Below are 24,766 nucleotides of genomic sequence, written 5' to 3'. Positions count from 1 at the left end.
CTTCCCCTACTCCCACCACACACACATATACATACCACCACATCCCATTATAAACTTGAGAACAAGTGTTTTGTTGTAGCTTATCTTCGTATACCCAGCTCTTAGCATTAAGCCTTCTGTTAATAATACTTACTAACCTGAATATATATATATGTAATATATGTCATTATTTACTACAAACCAAGAAACACGTATCAATATTCATCACTTTTAAAACAAAGGTCTTAGACCATTTAAAATAACTAGACAGTATAAAATACCTGAGCGGATACCTATCAAAACAGACACAGGAACTATATGAACATAAACACTTTTTATACAAATAGACTCAGATCTAAATAACTGAAGTAATATTTATTGTTCACGGGTAGGTAAAGCTAATATGATTTTTAAAATGATAATTTTACTTAACTAATCTATTTATTCAATGTCATCCCAATTAAATTACTAAAAAAATATTTTACTGAGTTAGAAAAATTAATAAAAAAGTTCATTTGGAATAACAAAAAGTCAGGAACTTAAAAAAAAACAGGAAAAAAAGATGTAAAGGAAGTAGACTCAGCAATATCAGACTTTAAAATATATTATAAGGTGAGAGCACTGTTGAAGTGTAAAATGGATAATGTTGATTACTTTAAATTAAAAATTTCTTATATAAATAAAACTATGTAGGAGGGAGGGAAAAATAAAGTGAAAAGCGCAGAGCAGAGAACAAAAGAAAGCCAACAAGGAAACAAAGAAAAGCTGAGCAGCTTTGAAAACAATGTGTAGTATTTATTATATAAGTTTTCTTGAAAGGGAAATTCACTGTTTTATATTGAATTCTTAATATTCTGCTGTATATATGGCAATGTTTTTTTTCTTTTCTCATTTTCTATTTAAGTTTAAAATAAACAAAAAAAATTTACAAAAAAAATAAAATAAAACAAATGTCTGAGAATAGACAACTTGGTTTTAACAAAACAAACACCTTCATGAAATAAGTTATCTTTTCTAGGATCCTAAACAGTATTTATGGGAGCATGTGGCTATCTGTATCAGTATCCTCTTACTTACAAGGCTTTTAATCCTACTGTGAGCCAAGGCAAGCAGAGCCACTATAACTGACTGTACCAATCTGTCTTATGAGGGAAGCATTCAAGGGGAGGGCAGGAGAGGTTGATAATTACTCCTGCTCTATACAGAATCCAACCTTTTGAAAACAAAATATAACTTCTTTAAATATGGCTTCAATGTTTCTGCCTCAGGAAATGTAATGGTCATAGAAAAAATTATTTTACATCATGTTCAGAATGATATTTTAAATAATAAATGTAATTCTCATGCATTAACATAACAATGTAAAGCTCTAAAGCACTTAAAAATCACTTTTGGACAAAAATGGAGTATGAACAATTTATTGGCTCTCATAACTTTATTCAGTGTAAACTTGCAATTAGAAAAATAAAGCCTAAAAAGGTTATTTTTCAGTATTAAAACACTTTGATAGAGATACCTCTCCAAGAGCCTCATAGCGCTTTTGGTTCCATCGGTGCAAATCTTCACGGGCATTAAATACAAATGGCTCCCCTGTTGTAATGTGCCTCAGCTGCCCCTCTAAAAGAGAAATGTACAATAGTATTGTAATTTACTGTCCATTAGTAAGAGTATTTAAAATTGAACAACTGATGATCCATAAAACTTTAAATCAGCTTCCCCCAGAAGAACTTCAGTCTTCACATAAGCCCTTTTCTTTGGACATCAACATTTCACTGATATATACACAAAAGTAAAAACATAAGGGCTTAACCCAAAAGAATCAAGGATTGATTCAAATTCTTTACTTTTTTCCTCAAAATCAAATCAACAAATATTTGAGTATTGCATGTCAGATACAATGGTGGATACAAAGATGTACAAGACATGGTCCCTGCCCTCAAACAGCTGACTGAGACCCAATGCATAAACACTGAAAAATTAAACAAGATAATAACAACAACACAAAAGTTCAAAACATATCACAAATCAACACATGATTGTCAAATTAGTCATAGGGACAATATGTGGTATGAGTTATGAAAAGAGAGTGACTGCTATAAGCAGACATTATATCACAGAAAGTTTTATGGTGTGGCATGAGTAAGGTCTTGGGGATGGGTAGGACTTCAATAACTGGAGATATGGGGAGAAAAGAGAATGGTTTGAAGACCCCTCATGAATGTGGAATGGTATGAACAAAAGACAGAGAGGGAACGAAACGTGAGACACTGGGGAAGAATGGGTGGACCAACATGGCTATAACAGAGTAGCTATAGAGATACAGTAGGATACAAAATGGGAAAAATCAGGTTAGAGCTGAGATATATTGTCAAAATTATTGAACACAGGTTAAAGTAATTAGACTTTATTCAGAAGCTGAGAGCTTCTACACCACAAAAATCTGCAGTTTTTTTTTCCCCTTTCTTCAAGGCTCTAAGTTGGAGAGACAGTATTGACCTACATAGGGAGAAGGATTTCATTCATATGGAAGTTCTCTGTAGCAATGGAATCACAAGTCCAGTGCCTGTCCTTCTTTTTCCCAAACTGTGAACTAGCAAAGCTGGTTTCAATCCCTTGTAACATTCTAGGATATATTATTTAAAGAACAGTATGTAAAAATCTAGAAAAAGAAATAATCACAAGGATTCTTATGGCTTAATAGACCAGACTAATCTAACTGTCTTTCTTGACAGGATTACTAGTCTGATAAATCAGAGGGACAATAAGCAACTCAGTTTAATTAAATTTTGAGAAGCATTATTGTAGACAAGATGCTGAGATTTGGACCAGACAATAATATAGATAAATTTAAAACCGGCTGAATGACCAACCCCCCAAAATAGTACATTAACAGTTCAATGTCAATCAGCAACTAGAGAAAAGTCTCGGATAGAGTCCCCCCTGGATGGTCTGTCAATAACACTATGCCATCTGGATAAAAACAAAGATGGTACATTTATCGAGTTATTAGATGTCATAGAGCTGGAAAGAACAACTATCACACTCAATCCCACAGGTAGTATCTCAACAAGCTAAAACATTGGACCAAATCTAACAAAATTACAAGGTCTATGCTTGAAAAACAGCAAACAGGACAAGGATCCATTTGTAGAAAAAATATTTGTAGAAGGTCTGTTTGTAATAGCAAAGAATCACAAACAAAGGGAAATGGTTTCATAAATCATGGTGTACTGCTCCATAAGAGATGATGAAATTAATGGTTCCATGGAACCCTTGGAAGATCAGTACAAACTGATGAGGATGAAGTGAGCAAAACCAAGAGAACAATTTATACAGTAACAGCATTAAAATAAAAAACAATCTTGAAAGACTTGAGAACTCTACTCAATGCAATGGCCAACAATAATTTCAGAGAACTAAAGATGAAGCATGCTACCTACTTCTTGAAAAAGAAAAGACAAGACTGAAGAAGTAGAATAAGGTAAACATTTTTAACACAGCCAATGTGGAGATCTGTTTTGCTCAACCACGATGATTTGATTCAAGGATTTTGTTTTTATTTTCGGTGTTGATTTTTTTTTTTTTAATTTGTGGAGTAAGCAAGGGACACAGGAACTGTTTAACAAAAAGAAAACTGGCACATTCTTTTTTAAAAGGCAGAGACGAAAATGGTTAAGAAGGCCAGAAAGAAGTTTAAAAAAAAAAGACAGCTTGAAAGTTACAGTTTGAACTTATAATAAGCTGTAGAAAAGATGCTGAGATATAGGCCAGTCAATAGTACAGCTCTAAAGACATCTATAGTTTCACGTGCAATCTTCTTTTTCATTTTCGTCTATGAAATACGGAAATGCCCACTTTATTTGCTGTTTCTTAAGTTCAGAATTAAAAGAAATAACCAAAAAATAGGATGAAATATAATAAATTCTTTCCCTTGGGTTCAAAAAATCAAATTCACAGAAAATAGGCTATATGACAATTTGTCTGAAAAGGTCCTGAGGGAATACAAGCTCAATGTGAATCAAAAGTTCAATATGGCAGGCAAAAAAAGTTAATGTTACTCAAGGCTGTTAATCTCAGCACCTCCTCCTCCTCCTCTAAACACATGCTGCCCAGAAACCGGGATACCTAGGCAAAGAAGAAATGAGAGAGGGGCAAAACAAAATGAGCCGAGGGGAAGTGGGAAGGATCCTCCTGCACTAAGGAAATTTTTTTATCATTGTTGTTGACAAGGTAACTGGGAAATAGATTTATTTGTTTATTTTGGCTAAATGGTACTCACGTATTACTTTAAAAACTTCTGAAAGCTACACATTATAAAGCCCTAACAAAGGCTGACTAACTGAATAATGCAATGCTGTAGTACAAACTTTAAAATGCCAGTTAAAAGTCTCAAAGCATATCCTCTCATATTCATTCTTTCCTTCAACAAACATTTATTAAACACCTTCCTTTTGCAAAGTATTATATTGGGTAGCACTGAGGATAACAATGATACTTTCCCATTAGGGTTTGCAAAAAACAGTATATACTTAATTCCATTTGATCTTGACAATAAGCCTGTGATATGGGATACAAATATAAAATCTGTTCTCATAAAAGCCAGGGAAAGCGGGCATTTTTAATTGCCAATTTATTCACTCCAAGAAGAAAAAAATCTAAAGTTAAAGAAACAAGAAGAAATACTGAGTAATCAAGTATCCCTTTATTTTTCTTCATATGCCTCTGGTTGTCTCTACATCACAAAGATTTTCCATAAGATGAACATTAACAAAAATCGTGTAATTTTTAGCATAAATACATTTGTGATATACAAGCTATTCTTCTACAAGTTCAAAACAGGAATGAAGGTTTATTAATTTGCACAAAACACAAAAAAAGCAAAATGGTGGTATAGTAGAAAGAACATTGGATCTACGACCAAAAAGCTTAGATTTCAGTTCCAACTCTGCTACTTTATTACTTCCCAGGTGACCTAAGCCAAAATACTTCTCAGGTCTCAGTTTTCCTCATCTGTAAATGAGGAAATTACACGACAGAATCTCTCTAAACCAGAGTACGTAGGGGCCAAAATTAAAACAGGCTAAACTTCCTCAGGCTGCAGCAAGGGTTTTAGCTGCTCACTTTCCAAGTAAAGGTATAATGAATGATTAAACTATTTTGCAAATAAACCATATTACAAAAAGGTGAAATTTCAATTAATATTAATTATACCTATTACTTAAGATTATTTATCATGAAATCACATTGTTAAAAAACTTACTTTGCTAAGCGGTACAAGTTTCAACATTTAGTTAATAAGATGTAGTACACTTCTTGTCAGCAGTTTATCATACTCCAGAATCATATTTTTTTCCTATTCTTTGCCACTTTATTTATTTTTCTATTAATTAATTTATTTATTTTTAGTTTTCAACATTCACTTCCACAAGATTTTGGATTCCAAATTTTCTCCCCATCTTTCCCCCACCCCCACCCCACCAGCGTGCATTCTATTTGAATATCCCTTCCCCCAATCTGTTCTCCCTTCTATCACACACACCCCCATCCCTTCCCTTTCTATTTTCCTGCAGGGCACGATCAGTTTCTATATCCCACTGCCTGTATATCTTATTTCCCAGTTGCATGTAAAAATAATTTTTAACATTCGTTTTTAAAACAAATTGCAAATTGAGTTGCAAATTCTCTCCTTCCCTCCCCATCCACCCTCACTGAGAAGGCAAGCAATTTGATATAGGTTATACATGTGTAGTCATGCAAAACACTTCTACAATACTCATGTTGTGAAAGACTATATTTCCCTCCATCCTATCCCACCCTCCATTTATTCTATCCTCTCCTTTGACCCTCTCTCCTCAAAAATGTTTGTTTCTGATTACCCCCTCCCCCAATCTGCCTTCCCTTCTATTATCCCCCCTCTCTTATCTCCTTCCCCCCTATTTTCCTGTAGGGCAAGGCAGACTTCCATACCCTATTGAGTGTGTGTGTTATCCCCTCCTTAAGCCAAATCTGATGAGAGTAAGACTCACTCATTCCTTCAAACCTCCCTCCTTTCCTCCTCCACCATAAAAGCTTTTTCTTACCTCTTTTACGTGAGATAATTTACCCCATTCTACCTCTCCCTTTCACCTTCTCCCAGATATAATCCTCTCTCATCCCTTAATTTTCTTTTTTAGATATCATCCCTTCATATTCAACTCACCCTGTGCTCTCTCTCTCTCTCCACATATAATACACACACACACACACACACACACACACACACACACATTCCCTCCAACTACTCTAATACTGAGAAAGGTCTCGTGAGTTACAAATATCATCTTTCCATGCAGGAATGTAAACAGTTCAACCTTAATAAGTCCTTTATGACTTCTCTTTCCTGTTTGCCTCTTCATGCTTCTCTTGAGTCTTGTACTTCAAAGTCAAATTTTCAATTCAGCTCTGGTCTTTTCATCAAGAATGCTTCAAAGTCCTCTATTTCATTGAATGTCTATTTTTTCCCCTGAAGGATTATACTCAGTTTTGCTGGGTGGGAGATTCTTGGCTGTAATCATATCTCCTTTGACCTCCAGAATATTATATTCCAAGCCCTCTGATATCTCATTGGAAGTCTTGTGTTATCTTGATTGTGTTTCCACAACACTTGAATTGTTTCTTTCGGACTGCTTGCAATATTTTCTCCTTGACCTGGGAACTCCAGAATTTGGCTATAATGTTCCTAGGAGATCCTTTTGGGATCTCTTTCAGAAGGTGATCAGTGGATTCTTTCAATGTCTATTTTACTCTCTGCTTCTAGAATATCAGGGTAGTTTTTCTTGATAAATTCTTAAAAGATGATGTTTAGGCTCTATTTTTTGATCATGGTTTTCAGGTAGTCCAATAATTTTTAAATTATTTCTCCTGGACTTGTTTTCCAGGTTAGTTGTTTTTCCAATGAGATATTTCACACTGTCTATTTTTTTCATTCTTTTGGTTTTGTTTTATAATTTCTTGAATTCTCATAATCATTAGGTTCCATTTGCTCCATTCTAATTTTTAAGAAATTATTTTCTTCACTAAGCTTTTGGACCTCCTTTTCCATTTGGCCAATTCTGCTTTTTAAGGCATTCTCCAGAATCATATTTAAAATCAATTTCTTTAGAAATCTGAAAACTAACCTTAGTAGCCACCTCATTATCTGAGTTTACTTTCTTGAAAAACTATTATTCCCCACTGAGATCTTTCAACAATTTGGATGCTTTAATTTATTTTTCATTATTGTATAATTTGCTTAAGTCAGAATATTCTGATTCAAAATGGTAATGAAGATTGTATTCCTTCAGAATGGCTATTATTTCTTGACAAACAAGGCACAATATTTTCTCTCTCATGTAAGTAAACACATATTTATTTGTCCACTCCAGATTAAACACTCTATGTTCTGATTTGATCTTCCATTTCTTCACCCCAAAAACTTTAATGTTAGAACCAAAAATCTCCACAACTACTCACATACAAAGAAATACTGAACCAAGTGTCTAACCTTGGAGAGAGCACCAGACACTCATGTAACTTGGAGGGCAGTCACAAGGCAAGACAGGGGAAGAAGCCCTCACATTCCTGCTGCTCATCACATAGCAGGCATCAGCTATATTGGTGAATGACTGCACTCACTTTGTCCCTATTCAATGCCAGTAATGACTGAAATCACAGCAAAAAAGATCTGACTCTTGCTCCTCTCAGACTACAAACAGACCGATGATGGTTGGCTGGTTGCCATGGGTCACATGACAAATAGGAAAGAGTGCGCAGTGGCAACCCATACACCAAGTTACATGACGGGCATAATAGTGACTGGTGGAAGGCGGGTTAAGCAGGGCAGAGACAAGGCACTTGATGCATCCTTACTTTCTTTTATATCCTATACATTTTTTGCTGGCCACCAGAAATCCTTTTGCAGGCTGCAAGCAGCCCATGAGCCATATGTTGTACAAGCCTGCTCTAAACCCTCATCCAGATCTAAATTTTATAATGCTTGCCTTTTCTCTCCCTCAACACTGCCTGCATAGGGGGCAGCTATCTCATCGTTCGCAATAGGCCTGTCATCAGACCATACATGAAAACTAAAATAGTCAAGAAAATAATAAAAAATTCATTGACCATCAGGCACATTAATATATCAAGGTGAAGCAAAAATGGCATAAACCAAGAGGCAATGACAGCAGGGTACAAAGACAATCCAAAATATAGAATTAAATGCCCAAAGTTGATTATGGAAATGGTAAGAAGATAAAACTTCTACTGGAGGCTTCAAGAAATTATTGGTAAATAATGTCAGAGTTAGAAGTGTTCCTGATGTGCAACAAATATTACTATGTGGAAACTGCTTACAATGGTTCCTCTAAAAATGGTAAAATCATAAAAATGTTGAGAGAACAGTTCAGCTAACCATGAAGATTACCAATCCAAATGTGATTTCATTTGCAGTAAATTTAGTTTCTGTTACTTTAATACACTCATTTACGCTAGGTTTTGTCCCCAAATCAAGTATGAAACTGGCACAATTTCAATTTTTAAAAAAAAATTCAATAGCACCTTAATCCCTCTCCCCTTCTACTCTATTATTGCTTCAACGAAGTCCTGCTCAATTAAAATAAACCTTTTCCCAAAGTTCCTTTTCCATTATACTACAAATAGATGAAAAGTTCAAGAAAATGTTACATGTTTCTTCAAACAACTTGGGAAAGGTTTCACTGCAAAGCAAGCTTTCAAAAAAATCTAGTCATTACCTGACTGACCTCTACAAACCCAGAAAATATAGCCCCAGGAAAAACCCCGGGACAACTCAGCCAGCAGAAAGACGGGTGCAGCAGTCTTTTAACCCAGGAAGCTTGGGAGATTGATGGGAAAGGTCTCTCTCGCTCTGGTGGAAAGAGAGCAGTACAGGATGGGAGGTGTCCCAGCAAGCCAGCGGCAAGCTCCACCTCGCAAACCAGTGGGAAATCCTGACCCTAGGGTGGCAGAGCAGACAAGTGCCCACACCAGGACCCCCCAAGTGCCTTGGCACAGGCAGGGGAACCAGTAGACTCCAGCAGCCAAATTCCCCTGCACTTCAGCACAACTCCAGGCATCTTCTAGCAGTTAAAACTTCTGATGCTTCAGAGCAGTCATCCTCCAGGGACCAGAGTCCCCCTCCATCCTAAGTGCTGTTTACCCCAGCTCAGCACCAGGCAAGCTGTCAGACCCCTACAGCCTCCAACTGCCAGCACCTGAGGCCCCAACACACAAAGTCAGTGACCAGGTCCCAGGCTCCCAACACAAGAAGCTTGTATCAGTTCCCCCTGTGCTCCAGCAGGAGAGCTCAACTTTAAAAGCCAGGAAACAGGCAAACATCATGGAGCAAAACGCAGAAACGGACAATGACCACAGATTCTTACCATGGGGATAGGGAAGATAAAAACACAAATTCAGAAAAGGACAAGATTGTCAATATACCCACATCCAAAACCTCAAAGAGGAATATGAACTGGTCTCAAGCCCAAAAAAGCCTTCTTGGAAGAGCTCAAGAAGGATTTTAAAAGTCAAATAGGAGAGGTAGAAGAAAAATTGGGAAAAGAAATGAGAGGTATGCAAGAGAGAGTCAATAGCTTGGAAAAGGAAGGACAAAAATTGACTGTAGAAAACAAGTCCTTAAAAAATATAATTGGCCAAATGGAAAAAAGTACACTGAAGAAAACAAGTCCTTAAAAATTAGAATTGACAAAATGGAAAAGGAGGCACAAAAATTCATTGAGGAGAAAAATTTCTTAAAAAGTAAAATGGGCCAAATGGAAAAGGAGGTAATTGAAGAAAACAATTGATTAAAAATTAGAACTGGGCAAGTAGAAGCAATGACTCTATGAGACATCAAGAATCATTTAAATGAAATCAAAAGAATGAAAAAACAGAAGAAAATGTAAAATACTTCATTGAAAAAAATAACTGACCTGGAAAGCAGATCCAGGAGAAATAATTTAAAAATTATTGGTCTACCTGAAATCCATGATCAAAAAAGAGCCTGGAGAGCATCTTTTAAGAAATCATCAGAGGATGAAATTGTCATTGAAAGAATTCTCCAATCACCACCTGAAAAAGATCCCAAATTGAAAACACCAAGGAATATAGCCAAATTCCAGATTTATCACTCCAAGGAGAAAACATTGCAAGTAGCCAGAAAGAAATAAGTTAAATATTATGGAACCACAGTCAGGATTACCCAGGACCTTGCAGCTTCTACATTAAAAGATCTGAGGCTTGGCATATGATATTCTGTAAAGCAAAGGAGCTTGGATTACAACCAACGATGAACTACACAGCAAAACTGAGCGTAATCTTTTAAGGGAGGAGATTGACATTCAATGAAATAGGGGACTTCCAAACCTTCCAGATAAAAAGACCAGAGCTCAACAAAAAAGTTGATCTTCAAATACAAGATTCAAGGGAGGCATAAAAGATAAAAAGGAAAGAAATAAAATTATTCAATAAAAGAAAACTGTTTACATCCCTACAAGGGAAGATGATACTTGTAACTCTTGAGAATTGTATCTTTATTACGACATTTAGAAGGGGTATACATAGACAGTAGCATGGGTATAAGTTGACTTTGATATGATGACAAAAAATCCAATTAAGTGGTGAAAAAGGATTGTACTGGGAGAAGAGGAAAGGAAGAGGCAGAAAAAGGTAAATTATATCATGTGAAGAGGCACAAAGACCTATTACAGTAGAGGAAAAGAAGGGAGGGGGATGAGCATTGTTTTAACTTTACTCTCATCAGATTTGGCTCAAAGAAGGAATAACAATCAGGTATAGAAATCTAACTTACCCTATATGAAGTAGGAGGGGAAAGGGGAAAGAAAAGGGAGGGGGGGGTGATAGAAGGGAGGACAGACTGAGGAAGGAGGTGGTCAAAAGCAAAACTCTATTGAGGAAGGAAAGGGAAAAAGGACAGAGAAAAGCATAAATGGGGGGGGAATAGGATGGAGAGAAAGACACAGATAGTAATCATAACTATGAATGTGAATGAGATGAACTCTCCCATAAAACGGAAACAGATAGTAGAGTGGATTAAAAACCATAACCCTACAATATCTTGTTTATAAGAAACACATCTAAATCAGAGGGATACACACAGAGTAAAGGTAAGAGGCTGGAACAGAATACACTACACTACAGCTGAAATACAAAAAAAACAAAACAAAAAAAAAACAGGGGGTAGCAATGCTGATATCAGACAAAGCAAAAGCAAAAATGGATCTAATTAAAAGAGATAAGAAAGGAAACGACATCCTGCTAAATGTTACCATAGAAAATGAAGTAATATCATTACTAAACATATATGCACCAATCGTATAGCATCCAAATTCTTAGGGCAGAAGTTAAAGGAGCTTCAGGAAGAAACAACCACCAAACTATACTAATGGGGGACCTCAACCTCCCCTTTTCAGAACTAGATAAATGTAACCACAAAACAAACAAGAAAGAAGTTAAGGAGGTGAAAAGAATTTTAGAAAATTTAGATATGATAAACCTCTGGAGAAAACTGAATGGGAATAAAACGGAATATACTTTTTTTCTCAGAGGTACATGGCACCTAGACAATAACAGACCATGTATTAGGGCATAAAAATCTCAATTACAAAATATAAATTGCCCAGATTTACAGAAAAGGAAATAAAATACTTAAAGGACCCCATTTCAGAAAAAGAAATTGAACAAACCATAAATGAACTCCCTGAGTTCAAATCCGGCCTCAGACACATAATACTTCCTAGCTGTGTGACTCTGGGGAAGTCACTTAACCTCAATTGCCTCATTAAAAAACAAACAAACAAACAAACAAACAAACAAAGAAAAAAAAACAAAACACTAGAGAGCACAGGAATAAATGGAGTCTTCCTTAAAATGATAAGTAGCATCTATCCAAAACCATCAGCAAGCATAATAAACAAGATAAACTAGAAGCATTTCCAGTAAGATCAGGGGTGAAACAAGGATGTCCATTATCACCACTGTTGTTTAATATGCTACTAGAAATGATAGCTTTAGCAATAAGAAAAGAAAAAGAAACTGAAGGAATTAGAATAGACAAAGAAGAAACAAGGCTATCACTCTTTGCAGATGACATGATGGTATACTTAGAGAATCCTAGAGAATCAGGTAAAAAAACTACTTGAAATAATAAACAACTTTAGCAAAGGTACAGGATATAAACCCACATAAATCATTGGCTTTTCTATATATTACTTACAAAGCCCAACAGCAAGAGATAGAAAGAGAAATTACATTTAAAGTTACTGTAGACATTATAAAATATTTGGGAGTCTACCTGCCAAAACAAACCCAGGAACTAAATGAACACAATTAGAAAACACTTTTCACACAAATAAAGTCAGATCTAAATAAATGGAAAAATATCAGTTGCTCATGAGTAGGCTGAGCTAATATAATAAAACAGACAATTCTACCTAAATTAATTTGTTTATTCAGTGCCATACCAATCAAACTACCAAAAAATTATTTTACAGAGCTAGAAAAAATAATAACAAAATTCAACTGGAAGAACAAAAGATCCAGAATATCAAGGGAATTAATGAAAATATATGCAAAGAAAGGCAACCGAGCTGTACCAGATTTTAAATTGTATTACAAAGCAGCAATCATCAAAACTCATTGGCACTGGCTAAGAAATAGAGTGGTAGATCAGTGGAATAGGGTAGGTACACAAGACACAACAGACAATAACTACAGTAATCTACTGTTTGATAAACCCAAAGACTCCAGCTTCAGGAATAAGAACTCACTATGAAACAAAAACTGCTGGGAAAACAGTATGGCAGAAACTAGGCACAGACCAACATCTTATACCTTATACCAAGATAAAGTCAAAATGGGTACACTATTAGATATAAAGGTTGATACTATAAGCAAACTGGGAGAGCAAGGAATAGTTTACCTGTCAGATCTATGGAGAATGGAAGAATGTGTGACCAAACAAGAGATAGAGAACATTATGAAATGCAAAATGGATGGATTTGATTACATTAAATCGAAAAGTTTTTGCACAAATAAATTCAATGCAACCAAGATTAAAAGGGAAGCAGAAAGCTGGGAAAAAAATTTTACAGTCAGTGTCTCTAATAAAGGCCTTATTTCTAAAATATATAGAGAACTGAGTCAGATTTTTAAGAATACAAGTCATTCCCCAGTTGATAAATGGTCAAAGGAGGTGAACAGGTAGTTTTCAGATGAAGAAATTAAAGTTATCTATAGTCATATGAAAAAATGCTCTAAATCACTATGGATTAGAGAAATGCAAAACAAAACAACTCTGAGGTACCACGTCACACCTATCAGATTGGCTAACATGACAAAACAGGAAAATGATAAATATTGGAGAAGATATGGGAAAACTGGAATATTAATGCATTGCTGGTAGAGTTGTGAACTGATCCAACCATTTTGGAGAGAAATTTGGAACTATGCCCAAAGCGCTATAAAACTGTACGTATTGTTTGACCCAGCAGTACCACTTCTAGGCCTGTAACCCAAAGAGATCATAAAAAAAGGGGAAAGGACCCACATGTACAAAAATATTTACAGCATCTCTTTTTCTGGTGGCCACCATCAATTGGGGAATGGCTGAACAAGTTATGGTATATGAATGTAATGGAATACCATTGTTCCATAAGAAATGATGAGCAGGCAGAATTCAGAAAAACTTGGAAAGATTTATATGAGCTGATGCTGAGTGAAGTGAGCAGAACCAAGAGAATATTGCACACAGTAACAGCCACATTGTGCAAAGACTAACTTTGACAGACTTAGCTCTTCTCAGCAATGCAAGGATCTAGAAACTCCAAAGACTCATGATAGAAAATGCTATCCACATCCAGAAAAAGAACTTGAGTCTAAATGCAGATGGAAGCATACTATTTGTTCTCTTTTTTTTTGTTTTGCTTTTTTTTCTTCTTTCTCACGGTTCCTCCCGTTGGTTCTAATTCTTCTTTACAACATGACCCATATGAAAATATGTTTACTATGAATATATATGTAGAGAATATATCAGACTGCACACTTTCTTGGCGGGGACGGAGAGGGGAGGGGAGGGAGGGGGAGAAAATTTAAAACTCAAAATCTTATGGAAGTGAATGTTGGAACCAAAAACAAATTAATTAATTTATTAAAAAAAAAATAAAAATTGTATTGTGAACTCTAAATACATATACATATATGTATACATATACATATGTATACATATATGTATATGCATATGTATATGTTAGAAAAAGGAATTTTAGTCAAAACACTGAGCCAAAACTTCTCCAAAAAACAGACATGCAAGTCAAAGGGTTAGCTATAGCAAGAGCTAAGGTACATTACTGTGAATATGATGACTAAAATTAAAACCCTCTTCTCAAAGACCGAATTATCAATGCCTAACATTTTTTGTCTACATCTATTCAGAAAAGTCACAATTTCAGAAAAGTCACAAGAGCATTTAAAAGCTAAAAGGTGTTATGGGGAGGAAATGAACAAATTACTTTTCATAAAGGTAATATGGAAACACTGATGGCCTATAAACTGTAGCTATCCCCTCAAGGTTCTTCCCTGGGTTCTCTTCTCTTCTCTTTTCTATATTAGTTCACATGGTGATTCTGTCAGCTTCCTTGGATTCAGGCATCATCTCTATGCTTATGATTCACAGAACTATTTTTTCAGCCCTAACCTCTCTTTTTATCTCCAATCTTGCATCTCCAACTGCTTATTAGGTATCTCAAACTGGATATCCAATAGACATCTTGAACTCAACATGTCTAAAACTAAATCATCATACTTCTACAAAAACTCTCCCTTCTTCCAAATGTCTCTATTATTTCTAAGAACACCATCATCCTCCCAGTCACCCAGGCTCACAACCAAGGTGTCATCCTGGATTCCATATTCTCTCTCATCCTCTATATTCAAATCTATGTTGCCAAATCTTATGTGTTCTACCTCTGCAACATCTCTCATACATAACTCCCTTCTCTCTTCTGACACTACCCCCAGTGGATTCAGATCGTCATCACCTTACACCTGGACTACTGCAATAGCTATCTGGTTGATCTCTCTGCCTCAAGTCTATCCCCAATCCAATCCATCCTCCACTAAGCCACCAAAATGATCTTCCTAAAGCACAGGTCTGACCATATCACCCCTATTCAATAAACTCCAGTGGCTTCCTATTAACTCCAAGATAAAATATAAAAACCCCTGTTTAGTTTTTAAAGCCCTTCATATCCTGGCCCCTTCCTACCTTTCCAGTCTTTTATACCTTACTCCTCTCCATGTACTCCAAGATCCAACGACACTGACCTCCTTACTAGTTCTTCAGACAAGACATTCCATCTCCCAACTCTGTATTTTCACTGGCTATCCCCTATTTGTGGAATGTTATTTTTCTTTGTGTCCACCTCCTGGCTTCCTTGAAGTCACTAAATTCTACCTTTTTCAAGAATCCTTTTGCAGTCCCCCCCTTTAACATTAGTGCCTTCCCTCTGAGATTATCTCAAATTTACTCTCTGGATAGAAAGAAAAAGAAAAAGAAAAAGAGTTAGCAGTACAGACAGATAGATTACAGATATAGATATTTTCTATTTACACGGTTGTTTGCATGTCATCTTTCCTACCATCACTCAAATGTGAGCTCTTAGGGGCAGCTAAGTGGCGCAGTGGATAGCGCACCGGCCCTGAAGTCAGGAGGACCTGAGTTCAAATCCAGCCTCAGACCAAACACTTGACACGTACTAGCTGTGTGACCTTGGGCAAGTCACTTAACCCCAATCGCCTCACCAAAAAAAAAAAAAAATGTGAGCTCTTTGCCTTTCTTTGCATAGCCAGCTCTTAGTAAGCTGCCAGGGTAAATAATAACCTCTTAATAAATTCAGGTTGATACAGCTGGGAAATAAGATACACAGGCAATAGGGTATAGAAATCTATCCTGCCCTACAGGAAAACATAAGGGGGAGGGTGATAAAAGGGAGGGCAGATTGGGGGAAGGGGTATTCAGAATGCATGTCGTCTTGGGTTGGGGGGGAGGTGAGTAATGTGGAGTGGAAGTGAATGTTGAAAACTAAACATTAATTAATTAATTAATTAATTAACTGAAAGCTGAAATAAATAAATAGTCTTGTTGGTTGACAGCTATGAAAACCGAAGTCTTCTATATCTAAAAGCAAACACTATGTAGTTTCCCCACAACAGCATCAAGTTTCCTTATATTGTTCTGAAAGAGGGATCTATTTATTAAATTAAACGGAGAAAAGGCAGAGTAATTGGTCTATGTGACTACTGAACTCTGTTAAATGGAATCTTAAAAGCATGGAAGCACACACAGAGTAAGGTGTGCTGATGTGGGTGATAATTTTTTTTTAATTTTTTTAAATAAATTTATTTATTTTTAGTTTTCAACATTTACTTCCACAAGATTGAGTTCCAAATTTTTACCTCATCTTGCCCCTCCCCCCACCCCAAGATGGCATGCATTCTGAATATCCCTTCCCCTATTCTGCCCTCCCTTCTATCTCTCCCCCTATTCTCTTATCCTCTTCCCCTTCTATTTTCCTATAGGGCAGGATAGATTTTTGTACCCCATTTCCTGTATTTCTTATTTCCCAGTTGCATGTGAAAACATTTTTTGTAAAACATGTTTTTAAAACTTTGAGTTCCAAATATTCTACCTTCCTCCCTCCCCACCCACCCTCATTTGAAAAGGCAAGCAACTCAATATAGGTTACACATGTGCAGTTATGCAAAACACTTCCAAAGTAGACATGTTGTGAAAAACTAATTCTATTTCCCTTAATCCTATCCTGTCTCCCAATTTATTCGATTATTTCTTTTGACCCTGTCCTTCCTCAGAAGTATTTGCTTCTAATTACCCACTTCCCCAATCTGCCCTCCTCTCTATCATCCCCCTACTCTCTTATTCCCTTCCTCAGCTATTTTCCTGTAGGGTAAGACAGATTTCCATACCCAATTGAGTGTGTATGTTATTCCCTCCTTAAGTCAAATCCTATGAGAATAAGATTCACTCATTCCCTCTCACCTTCCCCTGTTTCCCCTCCACTGCAAGAGCTTTTTCTTTTGTTTTTTTGTGAGATAATTTACCCTGTTCTACCTCTCCCTTTCTCCTTCTCCCAGTATAATCCTCTCTCACCCCTTAATTTTATTCTTCAGATATGACCCTTCATCTTCAACTCACCCTGTGCCCTCTATCTATCTACCTATCTATCTATATGTATATATACATACATATAATTTTTTCCCTCCAACTACCCTAATACTGACAACGGTCTCATGAGTTATAAATATCATCTTTCTATGCAGGAATGTAAACAGTTCAACCTTAATAAGTCTCTTATGATTTCTTTCCTGTTTACCTCTTCATGTTCCACTTGAGTCTTGTATTTGAAAATCAAATTTTCTATTCAGCTCTGGTCTTTTCATCAAGAATGCTTGAAAGTCCTCTATTTCACTTAATGACCATTTTTTCCCCTGAAGGATTATACTCAGTTTTGCTGGGTAGGTGATTCTTGGTTGTAATCCTATCTCCTTTGCCCTCCTGAATATTATATTCCATGCCCTGCGGTCCCTTAATGTAGAAGCTGGTAAATCTTGTATTATCCTGATTGTGTTTCCATAATACTTGAATTGTTTCTTTCTGGCTGCTTGTAATATTTTCTCCTTGACCTGGGAACTCTGGAATTTGGCTACAATATTCCTAGGACTTTTCCTTTGAGGATCTCTTTAAGGAGGAGATCGGTGGATTCTTTCAATTTCCATTTTGCCCTCTGGTTCTAAAATATCAGGGCAGTTTTCCTTGATCATTTCTTGAAAGATGATGTCTAGGCTTTTTTTTTGATCATGGCTTTCAGATAGTCCAATAATTTTTAAATTCTCTCTCTCGGATCTATTTTCCAGGTCAGTTGTTTCTCCAATGAGATATTTCACATTGTTTTCTAATTTTTCATTCTTTATGGATTTGTTTTACAGTGTCTTGATTTCTCATAAAGTCACTAGCTTCCAATTGTTCTATTCTAATTTTTAAGGAAGTATTTTCTTCAGTAATCTTTTGGACTTCCTTTTGCATTTGGCCAATTTTGCTTTTTAGGGCATTCTTCTCCTCACTGGCTTTTTGGACCTCTTTTGCCATTTGGGTTAGGCTATTTTTTAAGGTGTTATTGTCTTCAGTATTTTTTTTGGGTCTCTTTTAGCAAGCTGTTGACTTGTTTTTCATGATTTTCTTGCATCACTCTGATTTCTCTTTCCAGTTTTTCCTCTACTTCTCTTACTTGCTTTTCAAAATCCCTTCTGTACTCTTCTAAGGCCTGGGACTGATTCATATTTTTCCTGGAGGCTTTGGATGTAGTAGCTTTGACTTTGCTGTCTTCTTCTGGTTGTATGTTTTGATCTTTTTTTGTCACCAAAGTAAGATAATATATCTGACTCTTTTTGCCCTGCTTGCTCATGATCCCAGCCAATTACTTGAGTTATAAACTCTCTGTTAAGGTAGCGGTCTGTTTACAGTGTGGAGAATGTACTGTCCCAAGCTTCGGGGGTTTGCACAGCTGTTTTCAGGGATACTTCTAGGGATCTGTAAATTTTCAGTTCTTCCAAGGAGCTATGATAAGGGGTGAGGTGTTTACTCCTTTCCTGGCCTGTGCTCTGGTCTATGAGGGACCACAAGCACTCTTTTCTGTCTTGGAACTGTGAGGAGGATTTCCTCTCCACCACCACTACAACCTCCACTATGCCAGCGCTCCTCCTCGCCCCAGGATTGCCACCCAGAACTGTGACCCAGATCCAAGCACGGGCAAAGCAAGAGATGTCTGCCTCAGCACTGGCAAATAGATCCCTGCAATCCCCCTCTGATCAGCCACTTGATTCCCCCCCCAGTCAGTGGGTCAGAAGCTCAGGAAGCAGCCACAGCCCCAGGGCCACACTCAGGACTTGTGGCTGGGATCCAGCTTCTCTCTTTTCGCAGAAACAGACTTTTCCCACTGACTTTCTAAGTTGTCTTTGGTGTTCGTGGGTTGAGAAGTCTGGAAACTGCCACAGCTGCCTGTGATTCAGTCCTCTGAGGCCTGCTCCAGGTTTGCTACAGCCTATGTGCCCATGCCGAACTGCATTCCTCTCCCAACCCAGCGCGACATACCTTTCTGATCAACAATCCAGGTTGTCTTGGGCTAGAAATTTGTTTTTGTGGGTTCTGCTGCTTTAGAATTTGTTTAGTCATTTTTTATAGGTATTTAGAGGGGTTTGGGGGGGAGTTCAAGCAAGTCACTGTTTTCACTGTGCCATATTGGCTCCGCCCCCACTGTGGGTAATAATTTAAGAAGTTTCAAAAATGATCTAAGTTTCTAATTTGTCTAACTAAAACTTGCTTTATTTTATTCCATATATACAAATGTATGACCGATTTTATCTCATCAGGCACTATTAATATGACTCCTCACAAACACTATAACAACAATTTATTCTTAAAAGAAATACCTAAACTGCTAGAACTTTGATAGGTTATCAATTCATTTCAGTCAAATAACAAATAGATAACTATTAAAGCATTATCTATTTTAAACAGCTACCTGGAGATCTGCTATTAATTTAATGGATCATACCTCTCATTGCTGGTCTGATCTACTTCCAAAATCTTAAGCGCAGAATTTATTTTAATGTTTATTTCATTAATAGATGTATATCACATTTACATCCTATAAGATGATGGGGAAATTTAGCACTGTACTTTAAAATGATACCACTGATACATCTTTGCCAGACATTTAATTTAAAATAGCATAAGAAACAGTAGCATCTTTCCATATAATCTGCTTAGGTCTTCAGAGTAGATATATGAAAACTGAACAGCAAAGGCTGAAAAAAGTTGGATCAAATTCATGACCATCTCTTTAAAAGGCTTGACAATTATAGAAAATTATAACTTGGAATTTTTAACTTGATTGAAAGAGTCTAATATTGCAAAGACAAACCATTATTTCTAAAAAGAAATATGCACGATATTCTAGCGATCCATTATAAGTAGCAACTAGTTGTTTCTTGGCCTATGAAAGGTTAAGATCAAGTGTAAGAGTAGCAACTAATATCTGTAACACTATATTAGCATTCTTAAATGAATCCATATAATATACATGACTTACTTTCATTAAAAGCATACTCAAATCCTTCAAGAGTATCAGGAAACTCAAGAGGTGGCTCATCTTTTTTCATCAGTTCATCCAAGTCTATTCTAGACAATAAATCTGGAGAAAAAAAAAAGTGGCATGATTATAGACTGGTCATCTTCATGTTAAACAATAAAGGTGGTATGTCATACAGTTGGCAATTAGAAAAAAATGTGCAAAAGAAAAATCCCTAATATTTACAAAATAACTATTGCTTCTAATCTATTTAGTTTTATATATGTTGATCATACTTATTAAACTATTTATACTTATTAAACTACTTATATTTATAAATTTACAATATAACATTGTACAAAACAGCACTACATACACACAATATGGAAATAGTTATATAGTTATAGTTAGTTCCCAGAGAAAACATCACTCAGACTTAACGTATGTAATATCAACAAATAGAATATAGATTTTTGCCATTAGAGGCAATGTGGCATATTAGATAGAATCTTCAACATATCCTAGCTGTGTGACCATGCAAGCCATTAACATCTCAGTGTTCTCATGCAACTCTACAAAGATTTTAAGTTGCATATACAGTTGTGAATCTTCACTGATAAAAAACTTCCTCATACAAATAAAATAACAGATTTGGATCACAAGTACTTTTGCCTCAAACTACAACTATAAATGTATTTCTCAATTTCCTCTACAAAAACCATCCTGTGGTGTCTCAGTGTGGTAAAGTTGATACTGAGATCTCAAAGGCTATGCCAAAATGCGAACTTTGACAGATTCTGTTACACAGAAAAGGCTCTGAATAAAATCCCAGTGAGAGACTACCTGAGGACCAGACTATCTAAGGGCAAAGAAACTCATCACAAATATGCCAAGCAGTAAATTCTTTGGCTGGTGGGACCCAAAAAATAAAAGTTCAAAATGTCCTTCAGTCATTTTCTCTCCTCTTTTATCAAGGTAGTGATGGTGGTAAAGTGGTGGAAAAGGGGGAAGTAAGAACTAATAATCACACCATTCTTGGATCACCTGTAAATATAGGAAAATAACTGTGGTATCGAAACAAAAGGAATAATCAAACTTGGAGAAAAAGAGCTAAAATAAAATATATTGGACATGGCAGACACACAAAAACATTTTTTTTAAATTAAGCTAAGAAAGGGATCATTTTGAAATGAGTTGATTGTCTATTGTCTATTGTTTGTAAGTCTATTGACTTATTAGATCAAGATCCAACAGCAAATTAAGATACTGTTCAGAACAAGATATAAAGAGCAATAAAAATAGCCCTAATGACCTATTTAAACAAGTTATTGATATTAAACAAAATGAGACATGATTAAATGAACATAAATTTACAGAGGGCCTTTATAAAAGCAATCACCAAAATTAAGAGGCCAAAAAAATTTAGGAATTACCTCAGCTGACCAATACTTGATTTTCTTCCCAAGTAGTAAGACATGGCAACCAAAGATAGCACTAGTTTAGAAATATAAATTAATTTATGAAACTTTACAGATGAGGATGGTAAAAGACAACAAGAAGCTTCATCTTATAAAACAAGGAGAAATATTCAAGAGATAAAGAGGTTTTAAGAAAGCTTGGTTAGGGACCAATTTGATTCCCAAACTGTCTTTAAAAAAAAAAGTAGTATTGAAATATGAAAGGGGAAGGACTACAGATGAAAAATGGAAAACATCTGTCAGTATTTCTAAAATAAACTAATTTTTCCATCAATAGCATTGGAGTTTCCACATGTGGACTCTAGCATAATAATCCCTGACATATTACATGAGGAAATATAAATAGCACTAAAGAATATAAAGAAGAGAAATACAGTGTGACCAGGTCCAGTAAACAGAGGAAGTCTATGCTGAAAGCCACACAATTTTAAAGATGATGAAGGATCAATGCACAACGTAGACAAGATATTGAAAAACCGAAAATAAAAATCACAGGCAGTATCACTAACAAAAAAGGCAACTAGGGAACATCAATAACCACTACTTTATTTGCCTACTTTCTCACCTCTAGGATTCTATAAGAATGTCCTAAAAATGTTCACAAGGTATCTATACTGTGTGTAGTGGCGAGAAGTTATCATACTGTGAAAAATGAACAGACTACTTTCAGCATTTACCAAGGTGAGAGAGGAGTCCCTTCCACCTTTCAATTCTGTCCTTCAATGAAATATGCTATGTTCCTCTTACTCCAGAAATAAGGAATAAACACATATTAAGGTATTCTTGGTTTACATTAATTAAGTAACACATCAAGGATATATGCTCACAGTGCATGGTGATGAAATATTACCAGCTCTCAACACCCCAATTCATTTCTTATTTCCAATCCTCCAATATTTCTGGTTCTATACCAACTACTGCACAAAAGGATGAAAAAACTATAGACAAAGTAATGAAAATGATGGCTCACATATTTATGCTTTTATATCTTAATGGTCCTGCATTTGTAGGTATTATCTTTTATTCTTCCCTTCATAATTAACATCTTAGGGACTCTGACCACTACAAATGATTAAGGGGGTCCCACTTCTGAGGATTTAACTTTTATCCTTGCCACTCTCTTACTTCAAGATATATGCCTTAAAATTTTTAAGAGTTATAATTGATTGAGGAGGTGAAAAGGAGGATTGAGTGAGTCCACAGCTTTTTTGGTATTAAAATATATAACTATACCTATAAAGTTACTGACTTCCAAAGCCTTCCAAGTTGCTATTATTTCTGTAAGGACTTTCAAAGCTCAAGAATACAAAAGGATGCAGAAAGACAGACAGAGGGATAGAGAGATAGACAGACAGACAGATATATATGAAGGAGATTCAATATGTGGTAATAAACAGAAAGTCAGCCTCTGAGTAAGGACAACCTGGGTTCAGCTCCCATCTTTCCAAAATTGGCTGTGACCCTAGGTAAAGCACTAAACCTCTGAATGCTGAAATCAAAGTATTTTAACACTTTAATATGTAGGACACTTAATCAATTTGAACTGGTAGAGGGCCATTCCTACACCAATGAAATCACAGGTCCAAACTCCTCCCAAAAAAATTTACACACACATAAAGTTACAAGCACCTTCATTCCAATGAAATTAGAATAGAATCTGAATTGAATAATGAAATGGCAAGCCAGGGTGTTTGGGAAGAAACAAACATATAAAGTCCACATTTCACAGGCAAACAAGCCAGGTACCTCCCAACATGACCAGAGATGGGCCATAGACACATGTAGCCAGCCAGACCCTGAGGAAATTGGAAACCCACCACGGGCATCATGAAGGTCCAAGGAGTGACAGCAACCAATACAGGCAGGGCAATACTAATATGAAGACATTCCAAGGTTCTGAAATTTCCCAGTACTCTGTTCTGAGACATCAAAGAGCACCTTGATGAGTGCTCTGAACATCAGCAAAAAGGAAGATAGGATCCACTGATTATCTCCTAAAAGAAACCTCAAAAGGACAAGTCCCAATAATGTTATAGACAAAACTTGAATTTCCACATCAAAGAAAAACACAGCAAGCCATCTAGAAAGTAGTTCAAGAACCAAGGAATCATAGTCAGGATCACACAATTGGCAAACTAAAGGAAAACTTGGAATACTACATTCCAAATGACAAGATATATGCTTACAATCAAGAATAATATACCCTGTAAAGCTGAGTATAATCAGACATTTAACAAAATAGAGAATTTTCAAGGACTTCTGATAAAAAGACCAGAGATGGGCAGGAACTTAAATACAAACACACAATCCCAAGGAAATCTAGAAAGGTAAAGTTATTTGAGCAATTAGAAGGAGCTGTGTGATGATCTAGGGCAAACTTTCTAATAAGGGGGAAAGAAATAAAGTGCCCCTTCAGAACCTTAATGCCTTCAAAAGGTACTGTTCTGTTTTTAGGGTTTTATGAGGGAAAATAGAAGGGAATCAAGTTATTATCAAGCACTCACTATGCACTAGGTTTTGCTAAGGGGATGCTCTCAGGAAGCTCACAGTCTAACCAGGCAGACAACATGCATGAAACTATGTACCAACAAGATATCTTCAGGATAAAATGGAAATAACTGCTGAGAGAAGGTAATAAATAGCAGTAAGGGGATCATGACAGCGTTCTTGCAAGAAGGATTTTTTGCTTAGATTTGAAAGAATCCATGTGTCTATGGCCCTATCTCTGGTAATGTCAGGAAAATCCCGACTTGTTTACCTGTGAAATGTGGACTTCGTATGTTTGTTTCTTCTCAAACACCCTGGCTTTCCATTTCATTATTCAATTCAAATTCTATTCTAATTTCATTGGAATAAAGGTGCTGGTAACTTTTTGTGTGTGTAAATTTTTGGGAGGGGTTTGAACCTGTGATTTTATTGGTATAGAATTCTAAAGAAGTCTGCAGTTAAGAGGTAAGGAGAGAGAGAATTCCAGGCACGTTGGGCAACCAATTAAAGTGCTGGCTGCCAGTCTGGAGATGGAGTGTCTTATTCAAGGAAAAGCAAGGAGACCAGTGTTCCTGGCTTGGCGGGGAGGGAGGTGAGGGTAGGAAGGGAGTAGCAATAGCAATACCA

General features: G+C 36.2%; 1 protein-coding gene across 10 annotated transcripts in view; it reads right to left on the bottom strand.

Moving 5' to 3' along the window:
* FAM172A (family with sequence similarity 172 member A) overlaps positions 1-24,766 on the bottom strand; it is a 503,376-nt gene that overhangs the window by 422,687 nt on the left and 55,923 nt on the right. For all 10 annotated transcript variants that reach the window (XM_027864257.1, XM_027864253.1, XM_027864252.1 and 7 more), the window contains 2 exons: positions 20,196-20,297; positions 1,496-1,596 (listed from right to left, as the gene is read on the bottom strand). In XM_027864257.1, coding sequence (XP_027720058.1) covers positions 1,496-1,596; positions 20,196-20,297 — 203 coding nt within the window. The remainder of the gene's footprint in view (positions 1-1,495; positions 1,597-20,195; positions 20,298-24,766) is intronic.

Source organism: Vombatus ursinus, unplaced genomic scaffold, assembly GCF_900497805.2.
Source record: "Vombatus ursinus unplaced genomic scaffold, bare-nosed wombat genome assembly UNPS02014774.1, whole genome shotgun sequence".
Taxonomy (NCBI): domain Eukaryota; kingdom Metazoa; phylum Chordata; class Mammalia; order Diprotodontia; family Vombatidae; genus Vombatus; species Vombatus ursinus.
This window is presented reverse-complemented; position numbering and strand designations above follow the sequence as displayed.